The sequence below is a fragment of the Polyodon spathula genome, chromosome 4, assembly GCF_017654505.1.
Source record: "Polyodon spathula isolate WHYD16114869_AA chromosome 4, ASM1765450v1, whole genome shotgun sequence".
In the NCBI taxonomy this organism is placed as follows: Eukaryota; Metazoa; Chordata; class Actinopteri; order Acipenseriformes; family Polyodontidae; genus Polyodon; species Polyodon spathula.
In genome coordinates, this window is record NC_054537.1 from 15,595,796 (window position 1) to 15,614,254 (window position 18,459).

The window sequence follows — 18,459 nt, forward strand, 5'->3', positions numbered from 1 at the left end:
ATGAATATTGCCATGATGAGCAAACACATAGAAGGAGCTGATGTGGTCAAAGAGATTCTAAATTCTTCACATTTTCTTTAATGTGCTCATTTAAGACAGAACCTTATGCACCGATCCCATCTCCTTGTCCATCACACTCAACCAGAATGTTTATAAACCTTTCACAATACCTTTATATAGCACCTTTCTTAGTGGACCAGCATCACAAAACGCTTTATATAGCCAGATTGTGAACTGTGCATTACATGCAGAGTCACGTACAACAGAATGCTGATTTAACAACTCTGGATGGAGCACAAGGAGGTTAAGGTACTTTCTCAGGGTCACACAGCGGAGTCAGCAGAAGAGGTGGGATCCAAGCCAGTGATCTTCTGGTTGCAAGCCCTGGAGTAATGACTAACAGTATAATCCAATGCATAAACCAGTAATTTTATACAAAGATTGAGGACCAACCACATTTGCACAAACACCGCTTCAGTTTATTTCTGTTAATGCTAAAATCTAACTTCCTCAAAACAAGAATGTGGAGAACAGACAACATGCAAATTAGGTCTTCATTTACCATTTTATAAAGGATGTAAAACAAAATAATTGTGGACCGCCAAAATACTGATGTACCAGCAAGACAAAATAAAATTCACAAGATTAAAGTGCAATGCAACCATTTAATGACAGAACACTGTGCAGTACAGAAATGTGTACATTTCAACATTAATGCTTAAAATACCTGCACCATAACAAATGAACAAGATGTTGTTTAGGTCAGTTTAACAGCTGACAAGTTCACTTTTCAGGAATTCTAATCTCTCGCTGTATTTCCACTGCCCAAAACCCTGTTGAAAGCCATTCAAGGAGCAGTCTGTCCAATTCATGCAGAGGGAAAGAACAGGGTTACTGCAAGTCTCAAAACAAAAAAAAAAAAAAAAAAAAATGAGAATTTAATACTATAAAGGCAGGGATCTCCCCCTCCCCGAGAACCCTCGCAGCAGGTGTACAACTGTGGAGACTGAACAGATCACTTTTAGTCGAGTGCTCTATGAGAAGGCTGCTAAACAGACATGAGCTTGGCAATACTGATCGGTGCAAACAGCTCTTATTTTAAGTCCTTGCAGCAAGTTGTTCTCTGCTGTCTAATATATTCAAAATGCAAAAACACGTGTTCATTAACATTAATATACTGTGCTCCGTGTATATTCGTGTCAAGTCCTGCAGTGTGAAACTTCAGTATCTTGTGCCCCTCCTCTTGCCATATCCTAAAAAGAGAATTGAGGATTATTAAAGGTTGAGTGACACTTGGTTGAATGAACACCAGACATTGGGTTTAACAGAACTTTGGCTAGCAAACCACAGAACATTACCTTTTAAAAAAAGGTGATTTAGTCAATTGGTCCCAAAGTACCATTTCAGCCATGAAAGATTACTAACCTCTGCCCCTTTGATTCCTCAGAAACTCCCCCTCTTCATTCTCATCATATTCATTTCTCTTGGAACTCTGGTATACAGTCTTGCAAGGTAGCCTTTTTCTTTGAGGTCTTTCTGGAAAAAAAGGAAACACTGCAGCTCGCTTTAATTCTCCTGCCACGACCCCCATCCTACCGGTACAGAGCGATAACAACAATGATCCTTTTTGTAACCGTTCACAGAAAGCCAACTTCAGTTACTGGGTGGGGGGGGCTTACCTTGGCCTCTTCCCCTTGGTTGTGGATTTGGTTTCAAAGGCTTATTCCTTGGTCTGGCTCCATAACTCTCCCAACTCTCCTGGTCAGATGCAGTCGCTGTGCCTTCACAACACAGTCTCTCTGTATAAAAAATAAACAAACTAGTAACCCGCGCCAGGCTATCACAATTTTTTTTTTTTAAAAACTGAGAGGTCTCCTTAATTGATCTTGTAATCTGCTTTAACAGAACACTGCTCTAATGTCACTAATTCATATGGTTTTTACATTGACATCTGGACGTTTTTGGAACTGACACCATGTGTAGATTAAACATCTTTACTTGCAAAATAGGAAATTCCAAACAATTGTTGATATAGGGAACAGTGTATGTAAAACAAATCTGTCTATGTACAATCTATTTCTACAAGGCTGAGGAGTTGTCCAGAAACAGAAGCCAATGACAAAACTGCCAATTAAATGTTAAATCAAATTAGCATTATTTCTGATCTCGTTTGCCCCTACCTATTTCAATTTATTTATACAAGACACAATGTGGAAGACAGGGATGCAAACCACTAAATGCATAAGACAGTAGCAGTATGCATAGAGCAACAATTTGTAACTCTTACCCATTTGTTTCTGTGAAACATTTTTTTGTTCTTGACCTTTAAACTTCTCTACCTTGGACATGGTCTTGTGCTCCTCATCTATATCAGGACAGCCCAGTTCTTGCTCCTCATGACAAGCAGAGCCCTCAGCTTCTTCAGAAGAGCCTTTTTTTGATTTTTGCTTTGGAAACGGTACTGCAGCAGTACATGGCGGAGGGGGTCTTTTTGGAGGGGGTGTCTTTTTTAAACTGGAAGCTTTCAGGGGCTCATGACTCTTTGGCATTTCTGAAGCCTCTTCATCAATAACCTCATCCTCCTCTTCATTGTCATCAAGGTTGGGCACTGCAACTTTGATTTTCACCATTTCGTTGGATAAACGAGATCCACAGGTTGCACATGTTTTCTTTTTAGGAAGAACTAGGCACTCCTCGTCATTCAAGGAACAATTGTGGTAGTCTTCACCATCAGCATGCTCCTGCATCTTACTTGTGGCATGATCAACTCTCTCTCCTTTGTAAACATGACTAGGCATTATATCAATATCTTCCATATCTGTTGAGAACATCTCATCCCTCGAGGAAAGCTCATCAAGAGATGCACTGAGGACACTCTGCCTTTCCTGTGCAGCCTGTGGATAGTAGCTGCAATATGCACTCCCAATTGCAGAAAGCCAACTTACAGGGGGAACAAGAGAGTTAAGTGAATCCACAGACCACAGGGGACTGTCCTTTTGCAGCTCTCCTTCGATGTAAAAAGGCAGTTTCATGATTCTGAACTTCAAATCCTCGCTGCTGGGCAAATGCTTTTCTGCAATTTCATGGTCTCCTGCTTTGTCTGGACTTTTCAGAAGTGGAATGGGCTTTTTGAACCCACTTTTGCCATCTTGCTCAATATCTTCATAAACAAGACAACTGGCAGAAGGCAAGCAAGGTGTCAATGGCTCAGTCCATAAAGAATCACTAGTTGGTTTCGAGGCAATTTCACAGTTCTGCTCAACACCTTGGAGGTGGCCCTTCCTTATCACCTTTTCAGGTTGGCTTTTGCCATCATGAGGAAATGTGTTTTCCCAATTTGAACAAACTGAACCATTGTCAGCTTGCACTTTGGAAAGGCAGTTTGTGTCAGGCAACGCTGGTACACATTGTTCCTCTTGTTCTTGAGAATACACATTTTGTAGGACATGGTCTTCGTGAACAGAAGAGCTATCGAGTGGTAGAACACCTTCACAGGAACTAACAGACCACTCTTCACGATGGGCCAGGTCATCCAGCCTGTCCTGCCTTGATTCAATGCAAAGCTTATGGGATGGTGGCTTCTCTCCAGAGTTTTTTCTCGAAGGGACACTCCTCTGCGGTAGACCAGTTTGCCCATACAGAGAAAATGGTTTCTGCTCATCAGGCTGCAAACATGTTCCAGAACTTTGGGAGACCATGCCTGAATCCAATTCTTTTTCATTACCTGGATCACAAGTCTCCATTTTACCAAAACATTTAATTAACTTCTCTACTGCTTCACTGGGCTCAGTCTGAACCTCTGAGCAAGCAGTTTCCCGTCGCATGTGTGTCTGGTGGCATCTATATCGTAGATCAGAAGTCCCAGTGGATGGAAAGTGGGGATTAAACATTCTTCTATAGTCCATTGGCTGAATTGGTGCCTGTGGGACAACATATCCTGGATATTGCATGTACGGATAAGGAGGCAAATAAGGTCGCCCATAGGGTAAACCTAAATAAAAGACAGAGGGTTAATTTAGGACTATAAAATTACCAAGTACCTTGATAAATCAGTACATAAATGTATTCATACCTGACCCAGGAAAGCCACAGTGACTGTAGGAATTGTTAATGTGCCATTGGTATAAGAAATAAGGTTGAGAAGGTGGTTGCACGTAGAAAAATGGCCTAGTGTGGTTCATTGGATGCTGATGTCCACTTCCCATTGAATGTGGAGTATTCAAGTCTACAAGCAAGGAAAATGCTGGTTAGCTTACATCATTTTCTACAGATACTTTGTCAGCGAGTAACAATAACGAAATTTACAAATTAATGTACAGACAATTAAATTGTCTCATCTAGTGACCCATTCTCTAGATGGCGAGCTTAATGGTGGACATTTGAAGCCCTCATTTTCTTCATAAATACTGTACAAAATTATACAGGACTTCTGGTACAGTTTCCTACTGGGCAATCTTGTAGACATGCAAAAAGGCGCTCAAAACATATCAGAATAAGTACTGTATAAAAAGGTTTGATATGTTCCAGTTGAAAAGCAGTTCGAAGGCTGGCACAGTTGTGTTGATTTCAGTACTCATACCACAACAAAATCAAGAGGGCAAGACAATTTACAGCACCCAATCCGAGTATTGTGGCAATTTGATTGGAGTTCATGACAGCAGTGTCACATGGCCTCAGGACCAACGACATCAATACATTACAATGCCCAATGTAATCAGTTACAAGACACACAGCATTCAAGAATATTGCTGGGAATATTGATGTTCTGGGATTACATAAAATATTCATAGAAAATCGCAGTATTGTAGCGTTTTTTATTCAGGTGTATCAGTTACCCATTTAGTCATTCTAAATGTAAAAATTACGTCATATTGCAAAAATACTCTAAACTAAAATGACTCAAAGCATACCTTAATACTGCATATTTTACACTAATTGCGATTTAAAAAACGAGTCCAGTGTGCAACCGAACAAGGAGAGAGAATTAAGAGTGAAACAGAAGAGCGGCGCATTATATACTGTTTGCTCTGCTAACAGTTTACAAAAACCTAACTTCTGAAAGAGTGGTATAGGTAAAAAAAGTGAATGCTATACATTGGTTGACTTAATGTTATAACATGGATCATTTACTACCAATAACGGGTTTAAAACACCTAATCCACTTTTTAATGCGTCGTTAATAAAAAATAACCTGTGAAAACAGCATTCCAATGATCGTAACAGTGACCTCTACTCTACCAACGTGATAAAATACTGCAATAAAAATGTTATAAAAACCAGTTGAAATACAAAAAGTATTACAAGTGGAAACTAACATACCATACCTTCCATGTTCCGTTAGTTTTTACTCCAACCAAGTGAGACAGACAAACAGCACAGGATACAGTATATAACAAAATGCTGAAAGAGAAAACAGTAATTTAACAAAAACTCAGCCATTTTTGAAAATTCTACAAGCATCTTATATTTCAACATTTACCAGGCGACAACATTCCAACACTAAATAACCAGAAAAAAACACGAGTGTGGCAATAAAAAAAAGTTTACCTTCCACCAGAAAATGCATACACTTAAGTACAGCAACTGTTAACGATTATAATAAAACGCGGCGCACTAGTAACGTAGTTTTTTTATGCTCTACAACTGCCACAGCCTGTAGGAACACGCACAGAAAGAACCAATTCAAGCAACTAAATGACGGACGAACAAAAGGTAACGTTATGTTAACAGTGTGCATGATTAGGAAAACACGTACAAACAAGTATAATCTGGGTCATGCTATGCAAAGAAAAACTGGAATGCATATACCCCCTTTGTTTATTTAGGGTCATGGTGGATTACTGTACAACTGAGGTATGATTACATTAATTTTTACTTTAGGCCTTAGTAACCTAAAAAAAATAACACCTAGCACTGGAGAGCCACGTTTACTAAACTTACGCAGAGTAGTAGAGCGTTGGGAAACAAAAATAAAATACTCACACACCTCAAACGTGTAAGTGATTATTAAATTCAGTGGAGGACATAAAACAGTGCACCTAACATGGAGAGCACTATACGTCTCTCTCCGCCACCTGGCGGCTAAGCCCTTTTATAGAAAACAGCTGGTCACTATTAATTAACCAATTTACTGTGTTTAAAGACGCAGTGACCGAAACAGCGCGCGAAACTTTTAACAGTCATTTATCAAAAAAAAAAAAAAAAAAAAAAGAAGAGGAAATTCACACCTAATTCTAGTTTGGAGACAATCTGTGAAAAATGTAATCACGAAAAGATGAAAATAAATCCTCTTTATGAACGACACAGTATCAGGATAGCATACTTTAATTACACTGCTACAATTATGGAGACTGTTAAGTAATGTATCTGCTGTTGTAATACCCATGATCTCTAAATATTCTTCAGATGTAACCGATACAGCTTAGTACTTTATATGATTTAAAGAATAATATATGAACTGTATTCTATGATATAGTTAAAATTACAATTAATTCGTGTATCTTACTACTGTCATTTTGTAACGGGAAGTTTGCCAACATGGTTGTTAAATGGTTGATCCAAGATGATTTTATTATCATTAAGATTTCATTAATATTTACTGACTGAACCACATCATTAGAACATTCCGGTGTGGGCATCACCGTATAACATTATTTTCTTACCTACTCAGCAGTGACTCCGGGCAGACTATATTTACTGTATACTGGCAATTCATTATGCAGTTAAAAATGTGTAGTGCACAACAATAACGGTACCACATATTATGACTGTGTACAGGGCGCAAGTTTTAAAATAAAATGTTAATGAAAATGTCAAGCTTCTTGGGTAACAATATATTCTCACAGAATCAAATGCATACTTTCCGTAAACTATGCAGGACTGATTTTAACCTTGTGACGAAGCAGGATACCAAAAAGCCAGTGACGCTCAGAAAACCATCGATTTCTTAGCAAAGCAAAAACAGAACAAGAAAGTTCAGCAAATATGTAATGAATGTTCCCAAGAAAGATTGCAGGTCACACCAATAGTGAAGGGCATTTCTATTACAATTTCAGCATCAACATTGCTTTAGTAATTCAGGTTGATTGATAACGTGCTTATATACAGCAGAGTAATAATAACGTTCCAATACCAGGTTGTTATGTATTTAGGGGGTTTTAATTAATTATTTTTTATGATGGACTTATTTAATTTAGAGGGTTTTTTTTTTTTTTTTCCTGTTACAGGTGCCATAGCGCGTCCTTCGATTACGAAGGCAATGTGCAGTACCAAACTTACACTTTAGGTTTGTTGTGTGATGAAAGTAACAGCGTCAACTGTGTGCTTTGCTGTCGTGAAAAATAAACTACAATGGACCTGTTTGCAAAGTATTGGCTGCTGTCAAATGCGCCACCTACAACTGCAGTACAAGAAGAACGATATGGGCCAAGAGAGGATTGGATTGTGAAGCATGTCATGTTTATTTTTCTATTTGATATTTTTTCATTTTTAAAGCAATTAGGAGTATCACAGTATCAATCTACCAAGTAATACAGTGGAATAGTTGTATGCATTTGTCTTATATAGGTATTCACTTCAAGATTCAGTAAGATTTAAGTTTACAAAAGCTCCCTTATTGTGAAAACACAATGTTGACAGGTATGTAAACCTGCTAAACAATAAACCGAGCACATACAACACAAATGAGATCAATCAGACGTCCTGGCAAAAATCCCTACAATTCTCAGAAAACTATTTAAATTACACCTGCATCTTAGTGGATCTACCCTGCCAATAAATAAATAAATAAATACTTTATGGCAACCTGACAGTTTTGCTGAATATGGCATAGAATTGCTCGTGTGTTTTGCGCAATTGATCAGTTTGGTCGGTTTTATGTAGCTCAGAACTTGTCTTTTAAAAAAAAAAAATGACAGAAAACACAAGCTATTAATACTTGACTCGCGTTGGTTTTTTAATTTTTTTGTTTTGTTTTGTTTTTTTTTTTATTTTTTTTTTTTTTTTTTTAGACCTGAAGTCTTTTTGTAAATGTAGCTAGGCTGTTAGTATCATATCCCTCCAGAAGAGGTCCAGCTTCTACTACTTTCAAAATATACATACACAGACTGCCAGGCGCATGCGTAATATCCTCATTTGGCCCCAACGCTGAGCTGCAGTGCGCTTGCGCTGTCTGCGGAGACTCCGTGCTGGTCAATTGTATTTGTGTGTGAATTCGGCTTCCGGAGCCGGAGTTTGTAACGGCCACAGGAAACACATTACATTGAATTAAAACAAAAAAAACAAACAAAAAAAAACAACAGTAACAAACATCGGGGAACTGGACAAAGAATCTGAAATCCGAAACCATAATCTGCCACGGGGCCTACTCAAGCACATTATAAGGAGCTTAGATCGGCTACTTTGCCGAAATGAATTAATGAGCGCAATGGAAGAGATGAGTTAGCTTGGCAGGAGGACATCAGTGGGTGTAAATTCTGTGTGTCCAAGCAGGAGGCACCCGGAAGGGAAGAGGCTGCAGCAGCTGCTGCTGTCCTGATCTCTCTGCTCTATAGTACTATCCAGAGAGCGGGACCCGGCAAACAGTGCATCTCAAAGAGAAAAATAATAAGGTAAGATTAAAGCGCCCTGCACTAATGGCGTTTTCGTCTTTACTATGGTACGAACAGGTCATTCTTTGGGGGGGGGGGGCTAGGTTGTTAGGGGGCACGGGGTGGGTTGTGAGACTGTGAGGCGCTGTTTTGTGTCAGTGTCCACTGTTGCTTGCTTAAGTATTTTACTGCTAAGGCTAATAGTATTAATAATGTGGCCTAGCAGTGAGGATGTGGTGTACGGCTGCAACCCTGCGTGGTGTGGTGTTCACAGAGTGGCTGAGATACTTTGCTATCTTTTACTCCTGCTGTGTTAGCTAGGGCGATCAAAAAAGTATATAATGTGAAGCCCCACAGGCTGCATTTTCCCATAATAGCGCACACCAGTGATCATGAAATAAAATGTGCTTGTTTGATAACCAGCTTCCTCTGGTAGAGCAACGTCTTTTGACTTGGTTGGAGGAGGTAAAGTAGACCTAGCGGTTCGTTACCGTCAAAATAATAATAATAATAATAATAATAATAATAATAATAATAATAATAAATACACGGGAAACCTGTCAGTATACGTTTACAATATATCAATATCAGTTCGTTAGTGTTTCTTAAATTAGCCGTGGTGTGAGTGGCATATAAGTACTTTTTTTATGTATGAACAATTTTACTAATGATACAACAGATGAATAATCCGTGAACAAACTGTAGTTTCTATGTTGTTAATAAAGTAAATCCAATTATCCAGTACCGGTGTATTTTTTTTTTCGTCAAAATGTGCTACCAGTAGCCAAATATGACACGTATAAGCGTCACATTTTGCTACCGTGTCAAAAATCTGCTACATATACCGAAATTTCATCTGTATCTGTAAACGTTATTTAATTTATTTTTTGATCAAGTTAAAACAATCCAACAATTTATCTTGTTGGCTATATAGTGAGTATTTAGAAAATATTCTAAAAAGGTATAAAGCAGAACTAAAGTAATGTAATAGAATTAACATTACTTTTTAAAATCAGAATTCATACCAGGAAACATCGCTAATAACAATAATAATACCTTTGCAAAACAGTTTTACAAAGGTATATTTCCACAATTGCAGCCAGCATAGTTGCCTTTTTATCTTTTCCTTTTTTATTTAGTACACTTACCGGTCGTTAACACTAGCTGCCTGTGTTTTAATATAAAACTAATTATTACATGTGGCGTAAAATGTAACTTTACAAAACACGTATTTTCATCCAAAAAAATAAAAATAGGACACAGTTCTTTACATGCGTCCTCGGTCTTAAGAAAAACACGTTTTGTCTTGCGCAGTGCAGAGTGAAAATAGTGTGGTCATGCAGATTAAGTAGGAACATTTGATAGCAGAAATTGACGTGACCGGTAATATGGCTGGAACTGTAGCGTACAGTAGTGTTACTGTGTCAAAAATCTGAACCATATCCCATTGTACTTAAGTCAAATCTAAGTACTAAATGTAAAATATGTTTTTAAAAATAAAAGTAATTATTCAAATATGATCATAAAATCTGATTAGAGCGAGGGATGTGCGGTAAATTCTGTCAATTTCCCAGCATTAGTAAGTAATTTACCACATATGTCTATAATACATTATTATTCAAGGTGAATACAAGTTGAATTATTTTGCAAAACCTTGTTTTTATATTTATTAGTAATATAATATACCATGTGGCAGAGGGGCTATTATCTTATTTGTAAAATTATTTGTTTGGAAAAACAATATCAGTTACTAGGGTTGGAGGATGATTCCAAAAACACACATTTGTTCTGCACAGTAGACACGCTGTGCTCTTCGTGTGGCTGACACATTTGCTGATCACTAACTCATACAAAGGTAAGAATGCTTCATTATGTTTATTTTAACTCATGACGGTTGTGCCCTGTTGAATAGTGCTTTTAAGTTATATTATACATGTAATAGAACATTAGAAACTGTAGCCAATCAAGAAGCAGCATTTCAAATCATTACCCTCTATTATAAAGTGGTACTGGGAAATGGAACCCAGTGATTGGCTGTCTAGTCATACTAACCATGTTAGCCGCAGCAAGAGCACATCTGAAGTCCCAGTACTGAATACAATTAGGCCTAGTTTCAGATTTTAAAGTCAATGCAATTTGATTGGTCAATATGAGGCCCCTAATCCCTATTTTAAATCGCTGTTACAAATCAATCAGCTGGAAAAAAGTGTAAATACAGTATTCATTTATGTAACTTGCTTTTTTCTGCTTGATGAATGAAAAACTAGTACGCGCTCTGAATGTTGCATTTCAATTTCGCATAAAGTCGGCTTCCTCTCTGTCCTATACGTTAAATATAACTATTTACATTTAGTATAGCAAATAAAGTAAAAATCGATAAATAAAACCAAGAATAATGTTTGCTCTCAGCAGCAATACAGTATAACAACAAAAGCAACTAGTCTCTTGTTTGAATTACAAGTTGCAGAAATTAAAAAACTGTGCAGACTGATTACTTTCAGCAACTATATTTCAGCATGTCATAACAACCCAGGCACTGTGGTAACTTCGCTAACAAAGCCAGGAGGCTATGAATCAACTTTGTGAACACGTATACAAGAAAGATCCTGAACAAACAGCAAGATCTTTTAATTACTGGGGTTCTTTTTTATTAACCTATTTATTTTTTACTTTTGATAATAAATCTTACGACTTAATTGTAACTTAAATACTGAAACATATACATGAGCCTGCTGTCACTGGCACTTATATGTTTTTGCATTTTTTACATTTAGGAGGTACTGATGTCAAAACATGTTTGCCTTTGTGTACAAGGTTCACATTTAACTGCAGAAGACGGGCCTTACTAGGTAAAGCATTCGGTTTTTAAGTAAGGATGTATCATGTATCTTTTAAAATTGTGTTTCTTAACAAAGAAGCCCATCATAAATGACCATTTGACCTTAAAGTGCAGCATACTATGTATTGTTGTGCATTTATCATATAGCAACCTGCATATTGTCATATGTATCGTATTGTGACATTAGTGTATTGTTCCAATCTTGTTTTTAAGTTGGCCAAATCTGGTACTACAGGCAACATTCTCAGTAAAATCATAGTCAAGTTTAGGCTATTGCCTTGTGCAATGTCATCGAAAATGCATGAAACAGCCATATATGAGACTGTATCTCTGGAACTTACAAGACATAACTGGATGTTAAATGAAGACACATGGGTTGGATTTTTTTTAGGTTTCTTGATTGGGGAAATTCATATTTACAATTTTTCAGAAATAAATGGATTGTTCTGAACAACTTTATCCCCTAACCCCGGTCCCAATTGGTTTGGTTAATAGAGTAGAGATTGTGGGGTGTGCATAGTAGAGCTTGGTCTGAATGATAAATGTGACCAGACATTCATCACATGCAGGTGTCTCGGATTGTCTAGTGCTCACCCTCATCCACTCCACACATACCGTCTGGCTGTCTCCTCTTTTGTAACTGATGTCGGCAGTAGTGCTTGGCAGTGCCTGCAGATGAGACTGCTTTTTCTAACATTAAAGGCACACAGTACATTTCACTACACATCCTGTACTGTATGCTGTATAAACACAAACACAGGTTGGTTGTGTACAGTGCTCAATTTGACACCTGAAATATTACACTACCATGCTAAACTGTATTCAGTGAATATCTATAAACACTGCTTGATTTGCATGCTAGTCTGGAAATGAGCCTGCAATTTAGGCCAATTTAAGAAACACATCCTGTTCTACAAGTGACAAATTAACATTTACAGACAGTAGTCTTAATCCATCTGTAAATGCTACACTGTAATGTGCATTTTGTGTTGGCACATTTAGGGTAGAGTGGTGATTCAAGCGTTCATGTTGCCTGTCATTCAGTATGTATAAGGTATAGACCTTAGAAAAACAGCCAGTGTCTTCGGTACAAAAAAAAAAAAAAAGCTGTAGAACATTGCAGTACGTATCACCCATAGAATATAACGAACTCCACGGCTCAGGGATTATTCCACCATTTCAAATTGTATACTTTGCAGATACAACTCATTTTCATTCAGTATCCCCAATGTAATTGAACCACTGCTGCCCACTAGTCTTGGAGTGAGGATAACAAACCTCGCCCTTCAAGTGTAGTGGCCAGTAAGGAAAAACTGATGTGCCTGGTCGGACACAAAAAACCAACACAAATGTGCCTGATAACAGCTCAGACTTGCCTTGGGCACAGCATTGTTATAGCACTAACTGTTGTATAGTTGTTAGTGTCTTCAAAAAAGAAAGATTAGAAAAATCCATGTTTGTACTGGCATGAACAGATCATGAAAAATTAGAGGTAGCTCCATCAGTATTTCTTGGTTTTTGAAGTGAACTCGTGCTGCAAATGCGTGGTTCTTACTGAAGACAAAAATAGTTTGCAACAAAAGCTTACTGTACCCTGTCAAATAAACAAATGTTCCTGACTTTTACCAATTTTCTCTTGCAAGTTTAGACTGTCTATTCAATTGATCTTCCAAAAACAGTGGCACAGTTTATTTCTAGCTTGTGACATTCACTGTTTTTTTTTTCCTTTTTGGGGAAAAAAATAAATAAAGCCTAGTACTCCAATTAATAAGGCTGACGTGCTCCTTGGTTTAATAGTGTGTTTGTCTCTTGTAGGCACTGACGCTGGCTTGCATTGATGTAGGTGTGTTGCCGAGGATCCTCCCACCTGACTACCTCGGGTTCCCAGTAATGTGCTGTGTCATCCCCAGTCTCCACAGGAACTCTGCAGACTCCCTTCGAAAGTCTCCGGAGGAAAGGCTTAGACACCTAATCGATCTGGAATGACCAGGGAACTGGCTCTGAATCCCAAACTAGTCTGCTGATTCAAGGGACCTTGCAGAACAGAGCACATCATCCAGCCTTTGGCTTCTCAAACAGAGAAAAAAAAAGCAGACATTCATACCTGATTGTCCATCCGCATTAATCGCCAGCGACCAAAAGCTTATTTTGTTTTTGGGGTTCCTGGGCTTGTCTCTCTTTTTCTCTGTGATTCGACTCGGGTGGGATTGATGGGATGCAATCATGTCCGATCCGAATGAGCTCAGGCCAGTCAATGCTCAGTATGCTGTCTCCTTGCTGGAGCAGCTGAAATTCTTCTATGAACAGAAGTTATTGACTGACATTGTGTTAATTGTGGAGGGCACTGAATTCCCTTGTCATAAAATGGTCCTGGCAACATGCAGCTCTTATTTCAGGTAAGTGATGGAGTTTACCTGTTATTCTTTAAGCGGATATGGCTAAGATTTGGTGCAATTACCTGTTCACGTCTCACCTGTCAATTTGTTTATTTGCGTGCAATTTCAGTCCCTCCCAAACACCATTTCAGCAGAAATGGGGTATGGCATCTTAGTCAGACAGTTATGCATTTAAAAAAAATTGAGAATACAGCATGTAATATGGTATTATAAAAAACAACTCCATGTGAGGTAATTGACTACTGAATCTACAGAGATGTGACTGGCTTTTATTAAGTGGCCGCTTAAAAGCCTGTGTGTCCAGGTTTACTTTGAGCAAATCTGTAATCTGAACAGGTTATGAAAAGAAATGGGTGTGGATGTGGATGTCAAGAGTCCAGATAACTATGTGTCTTCAGAGAATGTGGAAATGTGGGAACCTTTTCTTGAGTTAATTTAATGGGCTTGAACAGCCAATATAGAACATAAAACGTTTTTTTTTTTTTTTTACATAAAGGCCTTCACAAGGTCAATTCAGAGTGAGTGAAATGTTTAGAAATCTTTTTTTTTTTTTTTTTAACTCTCCTTCACTTCGGTCCTTGCCACTGGATTGATTTTTATCCTGTGCTGGGATGCATTTCCAAGTTAACAATTGAACATCTCCAGTTTTAGAGTAGTAGCTACAATGAGGGGTGCAGAGAAATAGTACTGAAGCTAATAGGATTTGTGAACTTCCACATTAAACCAGTCAAACTGGGGCTGATGCTGTTTCTGTCTGCTACAGTACATGCAGTGCTCTCTGCCACCAGTCATGGAGGCCTAAGGAGAAAGGGATTGTGAAGACTGTGTTTCAAATGAATTATACAGGACTCCTTTCTTTACAGGGCCATGTTCATGAGTGGACTCAGTGAAAGTAAACAGACACATATTCACATGCGGAACGTGGACCCAGTCACTCTTCAGATTATCATTACCTATGCATACACGGGTAACCTTGCAATAAACGACAGCACTGTAGAGCCTCTATACGAGACTGCCTGCTTCTTACAGGTAAGTCTGAGGGCACGAACAAACCCTTTTGGTATGGCTGTATATCTGTATCTATTGTAGCAGAGACGCCCAGACAACGTATAGGGTTCCTGGGCTTTGTTTTGAGATAATACTGTGTATTCATTGAAACTCCATGATACTTGTTACTTGTACAACAGGTTGCAGCAACTTCTTACTTAATACAATGACTTCTAATTGATTTATATGTTCTTGGCACTGGTGCCGGGAATATTTTCTGGCCATTCTTCAAAAATAAACACTGAATAGCTTATTTCATAATTATACTGTATCACAACATCTGTGACCCAATTCCTGTGAGTTTATCTATAAGTTATGCTTACCAAAGTGAAGGGTTGCCATTATTTTCAAAGTATCATCTAACGCATTTTAATCATTTTTGTTTTTTGGACCACAGGTAGAAGATGTATTACTTCGATGCCGGGACTATTTAGTCAAAAAAATTAATGCAGAGAACTGCGTGAGAATGTTGAGCTTTGGAGACCTTTTCAGCTGCAATGAACTGAAGCAGAGTGCCAAACAGATGGTGGAACACAAATTTGCTGTGGTGTACCGGCACGAGGCTTTCCTGCAACTGTCCCATGAGCTTCTGATTGACGTGCTGTGCAGCGACAATCTCAATGTGGAGAAAGAAGAGACGGTGCGGGAGGCAGCCATGCTGTGGCTGGAGTATAACACTGAGTCACGCTCCCAGTACCTCTCATCGGTTCTCAGTCAGATCCGCATTGATGCTCTTTCAGAGGTAACGCAGCGAGCTTGGTTCCAGGGCCTACCGCCCAACGACAAATCTGTGGTGGTCCAGGGCCTATACAAGTCCATGCCCAAGTTCTTTAAGCCCAGGCTGGGCATGACCAAGGAGGAGATGCTAATCTTCATTGAGGCGGCTGCTGAGACCCCTGGCGACAACCATGGTGGCTGCAACACTCACTCAGCTGTTTGCTACAGCCCTCAGGCTGAGAAGGTTTACAAGCTGTGCAATCCACCTGGCGACCTCCAAAAAGTGGGCACCCTGGTGACCCCTGACAACGATATCTACATAGCCGGGGGCCAGATCCCACTGAAGAATTCTATCGCTAATCACAGCAAAACTAGCAAGCTTCAGGCAGTCTTCCGGCCGGTGGACAGCTTCTACTGGTTCGACGCCCAGCAGAACACTTGGATCCCTAAGACACCCATGCTATGTGCCCGTATCAAGCCTTCTGTTGTCTACTGTGAGGGCTACATCTATGCAATAGGAGGCGACAATGTTGGTGGAGAACTGAACAAGCGGACAGTGGAGCGATATGACTGCGAAAGGGACGAATGGACAATGGTGAGCCCCTTGCCCTGTGCCTGGACCTGGAGTACCTCAGTGGTGGCTCACGACTGTATCTATGTCATGACCCACAACTTGATGTACTGCTACTTCCCCCGGGCTGACACCTGGGTGGAGATGGCCATGCGCCAGACCAGTCGCTGCTTTGCCTCGGCTGCCACCTTTGGAGACTTTATCTTCTACATTGGCGGTCTACATATTGTTAGCAACTCAGGCATCCGACTGCCCACTAGCACAGTGGACGGCTCATCTGTGGCTGTGGAGATCTACGATGTCAACAAGAATGAGTGGCGGACAGCAGCCAACATCCCCGCCAAGCGCTACTCTGACCCCTGTGTGCGGGCTGTGGTAATCGTGAACTCCATGTGCATCTTCATGCGGGAGACGCACATGAACGAAAGGGCCAAGTACGCCATCTACCAGTATGACCTAGAGCTGGACCGCTGGTTCCTGCGGCAGCCCATTTCTGAACGGGTCCTCTGGGACCTGGGCAAAGACTTCCGCTGTACAGTCGGCAAATTGTACCCTTCCTGTCTTGAGGAGTCCCCCTGGAAACCCCCGACCTACCTGTTCTCTCCTGATGGTGCAGAAGAGTTTGAGCTGGACGGCGAGATGGTGACGTTGCCCCGCGTATAGCTTTTAGCTAAACTAACTCTGCACCCTTAACTGGTATATTGGGGGGGGGGGGGGGGGGGTGCTTGGTTAATAAATCTTACAGAAAAGCTGGAAAATCCATTTACAGAAGGCAATTTCATCCTATACAAATATATACAACACACAAGTACATTGGTCCATTTCATCCCAGTCCCACCTCACCCCCTTCCCCTCATCCACCCTTTATAACTCTCCAAATGGCATGTCCCAGAAAGATTTATAAAACAATTAAAAAAGAAAATGTAGTTCCCTTTTTAAAAATATTTTAGATATTGTCAGTTCTGTGTAATGAAAACAGGTCAATTGTACTGTTACAATGTGAGCTATGAACGGATTCTTATGCACTTACCGACTACTCCTTTTATTATGTTGGCAACAGAACCAAAACCTCTTCCTGGAAAATCATGTGACAGCAACAATGGATTGGAACGGGCCTATATGACTGCAGGTTCAGTCAAAAGCAGGTTCTTGCTGTTAGATGCATGTTCTCCTGATGTCATTAACTCTTTAGCCTGTTTATTTAGATACAGGTCTTCCAAGCATCTGGCAGTTTAACGTTTAAAGTATGGACTCTGAAGTTGCTGGGCTTGCAATAGGATTAGCCAACCTCGATTAGTGCGGGTCTTGATGTGGAGCTCTCTTCAGTAAATTCCTGCACTTTCTGTATTACAGTAATATGGGCTCATGCATATTATTTCCTGCTGCTGATTTTTTTTATATATATATATATATATATATATATATATATATATATATATATATATATATATATATATATACACACACACACACACACACGTATATATATATATATATATATATATATATATATATATATATATATATATATATATATATATATATATATATATTTTTTTTTTTTTTTCATTTGTAAGACAAACAAGTTTTAGTGTGAAATTACCAGGTCTATTTTGTATTTGAGGTTTTTGTTTGTTTTTTTGGTTAATTTAATATCGGACATTACTGTAGTGTGATTGTGTATAGATAATCCTACCTATTTTTTTTTTTTTTTACTACAGATTTTTTTTTTTTTTTTTTTTTTTTTTTGAGTGAAATATTGAGGAATCTTGCTGCTCGCTGAGTGCAGAAAAGCAGATCCCTAGTGCTGCTCTGGCATTAGTCCCAGGAACCACTAGCAGTATCAGAGAGGAAGGAGGGCTCTCTCCAAACCTAATGTGAGCACAGGTGCATCATGACAAATCTTACTAGCATGTTCGGCTGCATCATGTTCCTTTGGCACTGTATTTTGAATGACATTAATTTATTAAAAAACCTTTACATAAACAAGCCGTGTGGTATTTGTATGTGTGTTCTTAATTTTGTGGGAATCAACAAGTAATAACCAATGAATACAAGGCTTCCAGTCACAGGTTAAATACACTAGCCAACATAGGATCAAAGACCTGTATGCTCCCAATCCAAAAATGATCATGTTCAAATAATTCCTGTTTTGTTTTTTAGACTTTTTGTATTCAAAAACAAAAAAAGAAAGAAAACAAATCCTGAGACGAACCCTATGTAGTTGCCTTGTGCTGACATTTCCCTAGGGTCTTTAATAGGTCACAATGCCTTTAAAAATTAGACCTGTCTTATTTATTT

General features: G+C 39.0%; 2 protein-coding genes across 3 annotated transcripts; one reads left to right on the forward strand and one right to left on the reverse strand.

The window, feature by feature from the left end:
- Positions 1-692: 692 nt before the first annotated feature.
- LOC121313771 (bucky ball-like) lies at positions 693-13,652 on the reverse strand. Its single transcript, XM_041246566.1, is given in 9 exon segments — positions 693-1,253; positions 1,426-1,536; positions 1,680-1,799; positions 2,288-3,991; positions 4,073-4,225; positions 5,325-5,336; positions 5,339-5,365; positions 5,368-5,400; positions 13,532-13,652. Coding segments are annotated over 9 exon segments (2,313 nt in total). The 3' UTR covers positions 693-1,221.
- LOC121314213 (kelch repeat and BTB domain-containing protein 2-like) lies at positions 8,151-17,616 on the forward strand. Of its 2 annotated transcripts, XM_041247240.1 has the most exons (5): positions 8,151-8,609; positions 11,363-11,437; positions 13,243-13,823; positions 14,687-14,852; positions 15,268-17,616. In XM_041247240.1, the coding sequence occupies exons 3-5, from the start codon at positions 13,651-13,653 to the stop codon at positions 16,819-16,821; spliced, it is 1,893 nt and encodes a 630-aa protein (XP_041103174.1). In that variant the 5' UTR covers positions 8,151-8,609; positions 11,363-11,437; positions 13,243-13,650; the 3' UTR covers positions 16,822-17,616. The 2 variants fall into 2 exon arrangements, with proteins under 2 accessions (XP_041103174.1, XP_041103173.1); XM_041247239.1 differs by lacking the exon at positions 11,363-11,437.
- The last annotated feature ends 843 nt before the right edge of the window (positions 17,617-18,459 follow it).

Excerpts from the sequence above, each read along its gene's own strand:
- LOC121314213 (XM_041247240.1), top strand. The coding sequence starts at position 13,651 with ATGTCCGATCCGAATGAGCTCAGGCCAGTCAATGCTCAGTATGCTGTC. Across the intron at positions 13,824-14,686 it reads ACATGCAGCTCTTATTTCAG|GGCCATGTTCATGAGTGGAC; the intron begins GTAAGTGATGGA and ends CTTTCTTTACAG. Across the intron at positions 14,853-15,267 it reads AGACTGCCTGCTTCTTACAG|GTAGAAGATGTATTACTTCG; the intron begins GTAAGTCTGAGG and ends TTTGGACCACAG.